Raw genomic sequence first — 14577 nt, forward strand, 5'->3', positions numbered from 1 at the left:
GTTTATTAGCAGAGATCAACACCAGTTGGTAGAAAATTCTTCCTATTGGGACCTGTGACTGGGTATATTTTAATAGCTACTGGGCTTCTGGTATGTTGCTATAATAATGAACAAACATTAAATATTTGATTTAATATTTGTCTTGATAGTTTAATAAATTGTGTGTCGTCACACTCTTCAACATCTCAAAATGCAACTAAACTGAAGAAACAGTAACATGCAAATACCTTATAGTTAATGAATTAAAGGGTTAAAAAGAAGCTGATTAATCAACTAAAAAGTCTTTCAGCAGCTGGCAACACTAATTAATAGCTAACATGGCTTCTCCCTATTAGATTTTAAAAAAATAAAAAATAGGTGAAACAGTAATGAGCAGGTCTTCTGGGTATTTTGACTGTTACAAGATCTAATTACCTAAAATGTTCATATCAGCCAACCTGTGGAAACAAAAGTCTTAAATCCAATTAAGTCCCAACTGGAGTATTCTCATTAATCAAATGGGGCTTACTTGCATTGACTTATTAAATTTCCATTGATTCAATGGGTCTACTCTGAGACTAACCATTTGTTTTATGCCGATATCATTTCACTAAATCTAGATTTTAGTCCTAAAAATGTAATTCTTTATACAATATTGTATTACTAAATTCAAAGCTAAATACCAATTTTTTCAGCTGTTACGATGGGAATTCTCAGATGCAATCCACAGAATGCTGCAGGAAGTTGAAATTTGGTTCTCTTCCATTGTACTCCATTGTGCTTCACCATGATTTCAGTCTTTTTTCTTCTTCAAATGATCACATCCATTAAGAATATCATTGAAAAAGTTCACAATGCAACAATGCTAGGAGGCCTCCATCATAGTATATAAAGTAACAAATCATATGAAAGGAAGCATCCTATGAAACAGTGATTTGTTACTGAATATCAGCTTTAGCTAGAGTGGTCATCCTCTTGAAAGAAGTTTCAAGAGGATTTCATATGGAAAGCTTATTACATCTCTATTAGTCCGTTTATTATTGCAATTCTGTAACATTTCTTTCAGAAGCTAAGCTCTGGGAGGAGGTTCATCACTTAGTAAAGAACTCATTAACTGTAAGGCATAGCTTTTGAAGAACAACCACTGAAAAATTTCCATTCATGTGCTATGAAAATAGATAAGACCCAACAGAGAGCGGGCACCAGAATCACTGTAACCTCCTTCCTCTTGTAGAGTCCTGTTCATCCTAAAGGACAGGATCCACCTGGATAAAAAAAATTATGCTACCCAAGGAAGACTGTAAGAGGAGACGGGAAGAAAATGTCAGTTCCACTGGTATCAGATATAAAAACTCAACATTGCATCTTGGATTATCTTCTGATGCATAGCTCAAAGGTTCTGGACAATATATCTCTTTTTTTTTTTACTCATAATCTACCTCTAGGTCAGAGGTTCTCAACCTGTTGGTCCCCAGGTGTTTTGGGCTACAACTCCCAGAAACCCTAGCCAGTTTACCGGCTGTTAGAATTTCTGGGAGTTGAAGGCCAAAAACATCTGGGGACCCCAGGTTGAGAACCACTGCTCTAGGTAGACCAAAGACATGTTGCTGCATAAATGTCACCCTTCCTCCTCCAAGTCTTGGTACATAATGCCTAAACCTTGGTCCTCAAACTGCCTTAGGCCAACCTCCTTGGATTAATGCATGTCTGCAGCTGCATAGACACAAAATGTTTGTGTGGACAGTCAATGAATGATGACTTACTCTTTCTGTTACAAACATTCAGTGTATAAATTTTAAATTCTTGATAATTGATAGAGGAAGGTCTGCCTAGGTCTAATTCAATTATCCTGTTCAAATCAATGAAGAAAAAAAAGAGAGGGCTTGATAGATTCAGGGAAAAGCAGTGTGCAACCATGAGCATTAATGGGAATTCTACTTACAGCTGGGACTTGATTTCTCTGCTCCTTCCTGAGCTTAAGATTCCCTACTACATGTGAAGCAAGAGTAGTTTACCAAAATCTGGATCAAGTGGAGGAGAATCAAGCTAGATTTTTTTTACAGCAAATCAATTTAGAATGTAAGTGATGGAAATCCTCCCTGGGAATGCAAACTGTTACCTGGTAACAGTCTTAGAGATAACAATATGAACTGCAAGAGGACTGGATTAGGCCCACTGATCAGAAGTTCCTGCACTATAACTATATAACTCTTATTGCTGTTGCGGTGGTTGTTGTTGTTATTTCACATCTTCCTATGTATCAAGGCAAGGAAGAACAACAGATTAAATACAACATCAGCGAAAAACACATAAACTAGTTAAGGCACACAATCGTCTATACAAGACTAATACATCAGTTTAAAAGAATATATATGACCATTACAAGCCATCAGTCCATACTTTAAAATTCGTAATCTAAAAATCATCTGGGCAAGCCTGCTAGAAGAAACAACTCTTTAATGCTGTTTTAAATTCAGACAGCATATCCAGCTGTCGAATTTCTTCTGGCAGGCTGCTAAAGAAAAATACTCTTGGTGACAGTTGCCAACCTAGTCTTGTCTGACTTGAGTAAATGCCTCTCCTCATCCAGGACCTAACTGTAGCAGGCAGATTATAGAAGAGAAGGTGATCCTGTACGTAACCTGGACTCAAACTATGGGGTTTTCAAGATAAGAGCCAACCTTTTGTATCTTACCCAGAAACAATTTGGCAGCCAATTGAGATTTTAATATATGTGTGCTGGTACGGTTGTACCAGGAGCTCCAACTTTATTTTCTTTCAGTTATCTGTTTTGCAGTTATAGGACAGGCCTCCTGTCCATCATAATTAAGCTTTGATTCCGCCCCTTGTTCTGGGCTTTGGGAGGGAAAGGAGCCATTTTTTTGGGCAGTCTCACACAAGGTAGCTAAGCTATAGGACGTAGACCAGCTCGTCCCGTAGAAAAGCTTCCTTTCTCAATAACCATCCAGGGAAAAAATAACATCTGAGGATACAGAAGCAGAAATTCCAGGAGAAAGGTCCCAAAAGCTCTGGCTGAGAGCTCACAGCCTCTCAGCCTCACAGCATCAGAGGGAACAGCCCGGAAGTTTCTAAGAATTCTCGAAGGGAGAACAGCATTACAGATCCACAAAACTCCAGCTGAAATATCTTAAAGCCTCGGCTGGCAGGTCTACTCGATACCCAGATGCATTTGGAATCGCTAGTAGGTCCCACACCGATGAGGCATAGATAGAAAGCAACCTGGGAGGGGTTAAAAAGGGTTTTTCCTACGGAGAAAGTTTAGTTAATCAAAGTCAGGTACCAGTCCATTGAGGACTAGACTAAGAAAGCCTTGAAGTGTTGTTTGAGCTATTGAAGATTTGTTGTTTGTTCCATAATAAAGACTTTGTTGTATCATCAAAGACTCTAAAGACCATCACTTCAGAAAAATCCCTGAGAACCTCTCTTTGAGGCACCCCTGGCTTCCCGCTGGGCTTAAATATACGTCCTATAGAAAAGTACAGCTATTACAGGCCCAACACGTAACAGAACAATATGTATAATATGGTCACTTCTAGATGCACCAGTATCTAATCTGGCTACCATGTTTTGAAGTAACTGAAGGCTCTCAATTTGACGCAGAGGTAGCCCAATGTAAAGAGCACTCCAAAATTCCAGCCTTGAGGTTACCATGCACTGCCATTTTTACAGCTCTAAGAAGAAATACAGATGGCATAAGAGCCAACGCTGATAATACATACTCATGGTCATTGCATTTATTTGAGCTAACATTTTCCAGAAGCACTCCCAGAACATGAACACAGTCATTCAGAGGGAGTTTAACCCTACGGAGAACTGGTTTGGACTTTAACAGCAAACACTTCTATCTTATCTTGAATCAGCATCAGTTTGATGCTGAATCTAAACCATTACCTCCTCCAGGCATTCTTTCACGCTATTCTTAGCTGGGGCTGCTTTCGAAGGCAAAGACAAATATATTTGGGTGGCACTAGTTAGCTGTTCTAGGGATTATCCCAACACCAGCAGAACAATTAGTATAATTAATACAAGGAATAAGTCACATAAATACTGAGATGTCAAAATGAATGTACAATGTATTATACATGATGAGCACTGGGACAAGGAGTACACAAGTACTGAATCACACATTTATGCAAACTTATCAAAATAGTGTTTCTACAAATGATACAAGCTTTGCATTAGCAAGAGGACACACTTCAATGCAACCTTTGACCACTGTCATTTATGTATTGCATAGAAACTCATGAATTGTTATAATTTATGTCACACGTATTGTTATCCAGACCCCTCTCCCCCACAAAATTCCAGGTCATGCCTAAGACATCTTGAAGCAATGACAAAATGTTATTGCCAACATTTTTAAAGTCTTATGGAATCATTCAGATACCAGTTTCAGCATTTTCTACTCTGCTTCTCATAATACTGCTTGAAACAGGTTGCTTCATTCTGCTACGCAGCAGGGATAGTCTGAAATGATCATGGCCTTGAACACAGTCTGTCAATTACGTAAGGGCAACACAAGGAAAGGAGACCAGGCAGTAAGGGGTTAGCATGTCAAAAGGCGAACAGGAAGAATAATGAGAAGTAAAAGTAATAGAACTAAGATAAGAGAAGGGGGCCCTTCCTTTGTGATGGGAGCACATTCTAGGCATTGGGGAAAACAGTAGAGCGGAAAGGGCACAGCCAAGAAATATGACTTTGGAAAGAAGGAATTAATGCAAAGATTTATCTAAAAAGAAAAAAAGAGCATTAGAGAAAGAAGTAAGATTCAGATGAGTCAAAGTTTAAGTCATACACTAAAGCAAGAATAAAACAAGCAGAAAAACTGGGTAATAGAGTCTTTTGGAAATAATAAAAAGCTAGGGATTGAAAGAAAGAGAGATGCCAAACAGGCACAAAAGCGAGGGTCACTGAATCCACTCTCTATCAATTAATTCACTTCCTGCTGCTTTCCAAAGAACTGAAGGTTTTAAAAAAAATCACAGGGTTGGAAGGTGCCATTAGGAGAAAGGAAGAATGTATAACAAACAAATGAATGAAATATACCCCCAAATCCTTCTGTTTCAACTCTCTCCCACCATACACCCTTAGAGTTTCTATTTCCCTTTGACAGTTCATTGTACAGTATTTTAATGCTCTTTACATTTATATCTTACCCTCATTCACTTAACCTTTTTGTGGCATGGTTGCGATTTCATTGTGTTCAAAGGAATCCTGAGAGATAGACTAAGTTCAGGCAGTGACTACCTCAAGGTTGCCCCGTGTGGTCCCCAAACTTTTTTAGTCATGAAACCTTTCAGAAACCTTTTTTCCCCATGGAACCCTAATTCTGTCCCTGATTTTCCCATAGAACCTTACTTCTATTCCTAAGTATTGTAAACCCACAATGTTCTTCCTTCTTTCTTTAGAGCATTAAGATCAGCCAAGGAGCTTCTGCTCTCTGTCCCGCCGCCTTTGCAGGTACGATTGGTGGGGACGAAAGACAGGGTGTCTTCTCAGTGTGGAGCTCCCTCCCTAGTGAGATCAGATTGCCCCCCTCCCTCCTGGCATTCAGGATTGTAAGCTGCATTGAATCCCCTCTGAGTTAGGAAAAGGTGGGGTAGAAATGAAGTAAACAAGTAAACAGCTCAAAACTTGGCTGTTCAAGTAGGCATTTGACAAATGATAGCAATACGCAAGCAGCTAAAGGAAACTACAGGATTCAGGCAATGTATAAATGTCTTAATGTTTAATGTTTTATGGTTACATTTGATGGTTTGTATAGTTTTTAATTATTTTAATTTATAGTTATATGTTATTGTTTTTAGATTGGTAATGTTTTTGCTTTATATGGATGTGAGGCATTAAATCTTTGCCATTTGTTATGTGGTGAACTGCTTTGAGTCCCCCTAGGAGGTGAGAAAAGCAGTATATAAATGAAAAGATTCACATTTTGTTTTTAAAGCAAGGGCACATTGAATTTCATTAAAATCTTCATACTCTAGTTTGGACATTTTAAAAGTTTTTTTAAAGAATTTTAAAAATTATTTATGGAACTCCTATGATGCTTTTGCAGAAACCTAGGGTTCCATGAAACACAGTTTGGGAACCACTGGCCTAGTGAACCCAACTGTGGGTTAATGGTGGAAATCCACACCTCTTTTGCCAAAGTCTTGCACTCTACCTACCATATTGTATTATTGTCAGCTAATTCTGATGCAGTGGCTGTTAGGCAGGCTTTGTACATGTGCACAAATGCACATATGGGGGTACCATCACCATTGGAATCCTTGGAGATATAGTTCTGAGGCCATTATGATGAGCACCTTCAAAACATATCACTATACCATTGTGCAAGTCTCAGGTAAGAGGGAGAATTTAGCATGTCTAGTCCATGCACCTTAAATTTCTGCCCGCACTGTCACTGGGATTAGAACATGTCTAGATTCACTGCCATATCTCTATGCAAAAGATTAGTTTTAAACCATTCGCCTCTTTGATTCTCCCTGTGGAGAGAAAAAGTGGAGTATAAATAAATATCATCATATCTTTTTCACCCAAATCTGGCGCTCTTACCATCAGAATACCCTGAACGTTGTTTATATGGGATTGCCGAGAAGACTGTTGCCTTATATGGTTCCCACATTCTTTCACAAAGCACTAGCGGTGTTCTTTGCTGAATGTTGAGTCTACATTAGCTCTCTTTCTGCCTTCAATTAATTCAGTAGCATGCAAAAAACTCCCATTGACTTAAACAGATACACAGTTGAGCCTGCTGTTATATAAATTCAGCAATTATTGCAGTGTATACAACAGTAAATAATAACACAGCAATTAAACAGCCTACTGCAGTCGTAACAGTTATTTTGCAGCTTATGAAAGGCAGCACCCAATGCAAATGAATCATACCTCATATAAACCTTGAGGAATGCCGTACAGAAAAAAAAAAAACAGCACCAGATAAGTAAATCAGAAAAGGTTGGCCCTTTTTCTCCTCTTTCACTCATTTTTTACAGGTTGAAATTTTTACTTGTGCAAGACAAAATTCATTTCCATTTTTCAGGTAGTTTTATCCCCTACCTCTTCCATATACCGAAAGGTGGCATAATACTCCAATGCTTATTTGGATCCTGTGGGGCTCTGCAGGATGTAGGGGAATTGCCCACTCCACCCCCCATTCTGCTAACAGAAGCTATTCAGATAGTGAGAAACATTACCTGAACACAACCCATAGCTATTTCAGAATAGACTCAATGGGGAATGTATACAGTTGATCATATCTAGACTTTCAGTATGAACAGAGACAGAGAGTGCTCTAGTAGAGTTTATCAGCACAAGTGGACATGTAATAATTTCACTCCTATGGTTGTTCAGCTATGTATGATTTTAACCCTGACAATCAGCCCACCAGTTGATATGCTCCATTGTTGGAAACCCCACTGCAACAAATTGGTCTTACACCAATGGGTTATTTTAAGTATTGTGAATGAATAATCTGTGTGATGAAAAGAAGATTTTGTGCAATCTGCACGACATTTATAGCACTCAAAAGAAACTAATCAAAGCAAGTTAATAAATACTAATATGGTTGGGTTGTTGTAGATTTTTCAGGCTGTATGGCCATGTTCTAGAAGCATTCTCTCCTGACATTTCACCTGCATCTATGGCAGGCATCCTCAGAGCTTGTGAGGTCCTCACAATCTCTGAGGATGCCTGCCATAGATGCAGGTGAAACGTCAGGAGAGAATACTTCAATAACATGGCCATACAACCTGAAAATTTTACAACAATCCACTGATTCCAGCCACGAAAGCCTTTGACAATACTAATATGGTTGTTATTGCCCTTGTCACAAAAGGTCTCCCAGTGAGAACCCACACACAATCTCCCAGATGTATTCTGTTACAAAAAGAAATGGCTGTCAAGGTGTGGGTAACAGAGCATTTCAGTTGCTCGCTTCTACTCTAATAGGCTTGGATTACTTCTTATTGTTTTCTGGATAGGTAAGATCTAGCTAGATTGATGAGGAGATTAAACTTGTGCTGTAACTAAAACAGATTCTACCAGGTTTTTAACTACAGTAATGCTTTCCACATTAGTTGCATCCATATTAAATTAGATGAAGTTTAAGTATCACTGAAAAGAATGAGACAAATAGGACATTAGTATTCTTTTATCTCAATGGTTTTAAAATGCTATTCTACACACTTTTTTCAGGAGTAAGCCCTGTTGAATAAAATAACATTTCAGAGCAGGCATGTATACAATTGCACTATTCACTTGAATCCAGTCCAGGTTATCTAATTAAAATAGTAAACATAAAAAATAGAACTTGCTCTTGAGAGCATTACAGTTCAAGTAATTTACCTGCTGGTGGTTTTATGAAAGGTGGTGGAATTAATGGTACAATAATGGGTACGTTCCCATGTTCCTTTGATCCTGCTGGTGAATCTGAGAGTCCATTTCCTGTGGTAAGCCCTGGATAGTTTGCATGTATATTGTATGGTGAAATAATACTGTCTTCAGGTAATTTTGGTTTTGGCAAAGAATTTTCTGTGAAAGAAAAACAGAATAAATTACAAAACATACTGAAACCATTAATCAGGTACACTTCTTTGGGGCAACACATGTAACCACAAATCATGTGGCAAGAGGTTCTTTGGGCAGAATGGGTTGAATAAGAGTAAAAGTATTTCCTACCTGCCTCACCTCATGGCTCGAGAAGGGTTACAACATTGCTAAAAATACATGATCATCTAAAAACATTCCATAAAATACACACATTTCTACAAAATACATATTAAAATACACAGAACAAAGGTTTAAACATAAGACACAAGTTTAAAGTTAATTATTGAAAACTGGATGGGTAGGCCTGCCAGAAGTGATAGGTCTTCAAATGTGTTTTAAATTCCAACAGCTCATTTAGCTGTCAGAGATGTTCCAGCAAGTAGTTCCACTGTCTTGAGGCAGGCAATGAAAATATGGAATGTCCATGTATCCCATGTCAATGGATTTGGGAATTTCTTCCCCTTCTGCTGCCAACTATAGCCTTGAGTTTTGCAAAACCTCTTCTCCAGAAAGTTTCCCAACCTTCAGGACTAATTTGTAGGATACACAACAAGTTGCTGGAAGAATAAGAGATTTCTGACTCAGAGAGAAACAAGATGCAGTGATACTGCACTACTGGATCTTGCCCCATTATGGACATATGTACTAGTTCGGTACATCACTACATAACATCCCATTGCATTGACAGAGAACTCCTATACATATCTTCTCCAAAAAAAACAAGACCACTGGTTTACTCTCAGGTTGATAGGAACATATACCCAGGTCAGTGGATGTCTAGTGTTATGCAAAGAGATTCTGTAGCACCTTTAGTTTCTCTACAATACTTTTATCAGACGCAGTGCTCTGTTAGTGGTGCAGGATTAAGATATAATATGAAACAATCACAAACTTACATGTAAACTGCAACCTGGATTTTAAAAATCAACAGCAGGTGGCCACAGACTTACCAAATATAGCCATCACAGTGCTCAGTCTTCTTTCAAAATAACTTATATCCCAAAAGAAGACGTTAAAAATAATATCTAATTAGAGCAGACTCATGAAAACCATAGAACATTCATAATCAATGGAATCAAAATGGCTCCCTCAATGCTGTCCTTTAAAAAACAATTGAAGACCTTTTTGTGCACGCAGGCATATGGAGAGGAGGATACTTGAAATATGTTGCACAAAATGGACAAGAAGAAGTAGAATATGAATTAAATGCTTTTAATTTAAACTTTTTAACTCTGATTTTTTTAAAAATCTGTTAAATACAAAATGATTGTGAATTTGTTGGGTCTGTCTTCAATTGTCTGATTGTCTTTGTTGCTTATGTAAATGTAAATTGGGTTTTATATTTTGGATTGTGTTATTTTTCATTTTTATACGGAATTGAATGTTTGCCTCTCTATATATTGTAAGCCACTCTGAATCCCCACTGGGGAGATAGGGTGAGATAGAAATGAAGTCTCATTCATTCATTCATAAGTGTTGACCTCCATTGTTCCTGATTATTCAATTGGATTACTCTGACTGGAACCAGGATTCGATTTACGCAATATTATAGTAGGTAAAAGTAAAGGTTTCCCCTGACATTAAGTCCAGTCATGTGCAACTCTGAGGAGTGGTGCTCATCTCCATTTCTAAGACAAAGAGCCAGCGTTGTCCACAGAAACATCCAAAGTCATGTGGCCATTACCCTTCCTGTAAGCGGTACCTATTGATCTACTCACATTTGCATGTTTTCAAACTGCTATGTTGGCAGAAGCTGGGGCTAACAGTGGGAGCTCATGCTGCTTCCCAGATTCAAACCACCAACCTTTGGTCAGCAAGATCAGCATATTTTTCAGTTAGCTTTGAACTGAAGTCAACGTTTAAAAACATTTGTTCTCAAGGCAACCTGCTTTTATATTGATACGAGCTGTCCCCTGCCACGCATTGCTATGGCCCAGTCTAGTGTTCTAAAAAATAACATAATTAGAAAGTGTTGGTTTCTAATATATGTAATTTCTTTATGCTTGTAATTCTTGCTGTTTCTTTATTAGTGTTGATGTGAAGATTGTCTGGTTTGCCTACTCTGGAACATGAAACATATAATTGTCCTTCTTTAGAGGTCCCTTTCAAATCTATGATACTATATCTCTGTGTGTGTGAATCATATATATCCGTCTATATCTATGGCTGGATGGCTCTTTGCTACGTTTTCTTGTCCTGGTGATGGGAGTTGGACTGGATGGCCTTAACTATGGGGGTTCTGTGTGGGAAGTTTGCCCCAGTTCTGACATTGGTGGGGTTCAGCATGCTCTCTGATTGTAGGTGAACTATAAATCCCAGCAACTACAACTCCCAAATGTCAAGGTCGATTTCCCCCAAACTCCATCTGTGTTCATATTTGGGCATATGGGATATTAGTGCCAATTTTGGGCCAGATCCATCATTGTTTGAGTCCACAGTGCTCTCTGTATTTATTTATTTATTTATTTCACGCATTTCTACCCCACCCTTCTCAACCCCCGAGGGGGGACTCAGGGCAGCTTACAAAAAGTCACAATTCGATGCCAACACAGACAATAAGATAAAAACATATATAACAGCAATTATAAACAGTTAAAACAATCCGTTATACATCACAATCAATAAAACCAATCCTATGCTCAACGTTTGCCAGCTCAGAGTCCGTAAGTTCATTCCACATTGTCCAATCCTATCAATTCTGGTTGTCCTTGTCTGTAGGTGAACTACAACTCCCAAACTCAAAGTTAATGCCCATCAAACCCTTGCAGTGTTTTCTGTTGGTCATGGAAGTCCTGTGTGCCAAGTTTGGTTCAATTCCATCATTGGTGGTGTTCAGAATGCTCTTTGATTGTAAGGAAAATATAAATCCCACCAACTACAACTCCCAAATGACAAAATCGATTTTTTTGAGTGATGGTCACTCCTTGGGTTAGTAGGTGTCTTGTGGCCAAATTTGGCGGCAATTCGTCCAGTGGTTTTTGAGTTATGTTAATCCCACAAACGAACATTACATTGTTATTTATATAGATCTAGATATAATTGGAATGGAATATTGTGTTCCTCACACCCCACCCAAGTTGTTCCCATTAGCATTAAAACTCCCATTAGCTTAACCAGCATAGCCCATGCAAAAACATCTGCATGATTATGATCCATGTCAGAGCCAGAGAGCTTGTTCAACATATGGAATTCATAGCCCTCAAAATGGTGAGAGAGGGGAGGAAAAATTGGCCAGTGTAACTGGTATTGATTTACCATACTTTCTGACTTAATTATTTAATGTATTTCTGTATCACTTCCAAGTCCACAAAATGCTCCTGAGGTGACAAGTAAATGCAAACCAATTGAAACAATGCAAAGATATAAGAACATTTTTAAAACACATTAAAATGTTATTTAAAAGTTCCTGAGCACAGACCCTAAATTCTTAAAAACTAGCCGTTTGGATTAGATGAGAGTTGTAGTTAGAATATCTGAGGAAAAACTGGGGAGAAATTTAGAGTTCAGGAAGAAATGGAAATCATTGGAAAATGCAGCATGAGTGGAAAATAATATGGCAGCACTGATCTTTGTTTAAATTCTACCTCACTGAACAGCATCTCAGCCATGAACAAACAAGGACTCTAAAGAACGCACACGCCTGTCTATGTTTGGAGCCACTTCACTGTCTCCATTGGAAAAAATAAGGAAGGGTTTAGAGAGAAAGTAAGATGGATGAGAGGAACCCAAAGCTAAATAAATAGTGAATTACTTGAAAGGGGCATGCGGTCACAAAGATACTTTACTTTCATTCAATCTGTTGAAATCTATCTTCAAATATCCATTTCTCTTATAGAAATATGATCATAAAACTATCTGAGAAAATGAAATAAAAGTAGGTAATATTTGAAGGGTTGAGCAGGCATCAAGACTGCGTTTCTCTATGAAAGATTATTCACACAGATAAAAAAAATATTCAGTATAGGTACAGTAGATGGATTTTACACAGAAGTGAGGCCCTACTTCTCTGGATATAGCAACGTTTGTCTCTTGTCACAATTCATATCTATCCAGAGCTGGTAGTTAGTGAATTGAAATTGACTGCAGAAGAATTCAGAACATCATGCCACATGTAATTAATGAAGTTCTATTTCAGATATTATATCAAGGAAGAGAGAATTGAGATAGGAGTGTCAACCATATTCTGTCACAGCTGACAGGATTGATAAGATTGATAGGGTTATACTCCTATGCTAGGTAGTACATAAAGCAAAGTAAACTTGTTGAAAGGATTTAAATCCTTATTATGGAGCATTTTATCCCATTGTCTTAATGTCTTCAATCATTTGTTTTCAGCTACAACATATTCAGATGAGATTAATTTACACAAAAATATATATGTATATTTAATCTATCCCCAGTATCATTACAGTATATGCACATTAGTTACCATCATTAATATCTAAAAATAGCAATAAAATATTAAATTTTAGACATCCTTCACTAATGTATTCATGTATATATTCCTTTGTTTCTCTTAAACTTGGATTCAGCCTGTGGGAGTTCATTAAAATTGTATCTGTGCCTCTCTTTATGTCTGTAGTCTTAAAATAAGGTCTATTTTTTAATCATAATACATGTTTTCTTCCTTTCACTGTGTTCTATTCCATCAAATGAGTGCTTCTATTAAGTCTAGGTGTCCAATGTCTTCATTTGTAACAAAAAAAACCCAATTAATACAGACCATATGTTTTTAGTGGTACACAATGTCAACCCAGTTTAGATTATGTACAAAATGTTTTCTGTTGGTAACATTTTGGACTTTATTGGTTATATTTAGACAGTGACCTTGTAAAAACGAAACATCTTGAAAATTACTTGTAGTTACTTTCTTCTTTCAGGTTAACACACAGACACTCACGTACATTTACAGAAAGCTAAATACAGACTGTGTCACTAGTAAGCCAAAGTATTGTTCTGGTGATTTTCCACAGTAAAATAGGCCAGGGCGCACATTATTTGCAAAATACCTTCTGAGAAAACTTTTGTATTTCATCTTCTCTTTATGAGTCTGCAAACATTGCAGCCAGAGAAGACGTGAGTTGCAAAAAAGACTGACAGGAGGAGAAATCACCAGATTGTCCAGGTAACTTAGCATTTCTTCCCTCATATCACTCTGTATTCTGGTAACTCGCATATACTGTTCAGGAAACCTTTCCAGCATTATGTTGTAGACAAAATGATAGTTGGGTCAGCAAGGATCACTGTGATGCAAGTTGTAATAGAAAGAAACTGAGAACAGAACTTCCCTTTCTTTCATTCCATGATAGCTCTTCCCAATCCTGCCTTCATCCAGGGACAATTTTTTCTCTATCATCTTGCAACAGACAGGGCAACTACAGGAGCCATTTCTGCTGTCCTGGTGGTACTTGTAAGTCATATATTTTTGGCAGTAAATCAAAGCCAGAGTTTCTGGGTTAGTTGAGCTATTTTTTGTGATTTTGAGGGTGGGTGAGAAATGTTTTTCACAAATGATTCATTTTTTTTTCTGGCATTTTCCCCCCTGTATACATCACATAGAAGCCCCCAGTTGCCCAGCGGACTAAAATGCTGAGCTGCTGAACTTGCTAACTAAAAGGTCAGTGGTTTGAATCCGGAGGGCGGAGTGAGCTCCTGTTGTTAGGCCCAGCTTCTGCCAACCTAGCAGTTCAAAAACATGCAAATGTGAGTGCAACGGGAAGGCAATGACACTCCATGCAGTCATGCCTGTCACATGACCTTGGAGGTGTCTACGGACAATGCTGGCTCTTTGACTTAGAAATGGAGATTAGCAGCAACCCCAGAGTCGGACACAGCTAGACTGAATGTCAATAGGAAACCTTTACCTATACATCACATATAGACCATACCATCCTTATCCCTGATCTTCCCTGTGTTATGTCAAAACACTGTTGGAAAATGGAAAAAGGCATAGAGTCTCCTCTGAATACCACTTTGCCCTTCTTTTAAGCCCCTTTCCACAAAACTGAAAGAGAGAGTGGTTTGTTT

At 38.0% G+C, this 14577-nt stretch overlaps 1 protein-coding gene across 2 annotated transcripts in view; it reads right to left on the reverse strand.

Annotated features, from left to right (window-relative positions):
* SOBP (sine oculis binding protein homolog) overlaps positions 1–14577 on the reverse strand; it is a 179273-nt gene that overhangs the window by 140655 nt on the left and 24041 nt on the right. For both annotated transcript variants that reach the window (XM_060753126.2, XM_060753125.2), the window contains exon 3: positions 8347–8532. In XM_060753126.2, the coding sequence (XP_060609109.1) occupies positions 8347–8532 (186 nt within the window). The remainder of the gene's footprint in view (positions 1–8346; positions 8533–14577) is intronic.

This window comes from Anolis sagrei, chromosome 1 (genome assembly GCF_037176765.1).
Source record: "Anolis sagrei isolate rAnoSag1 chromosome 1, rAnoSag1.mat, whole genome shotgun sequence".
Classification (NCBI taxonomy): domain Eukaryota; kingdom Metazoa; phylum Chordata; class Lepidosauria; order Squamata; family Dactyloidae; genus Anolis; species Anolis sagrei.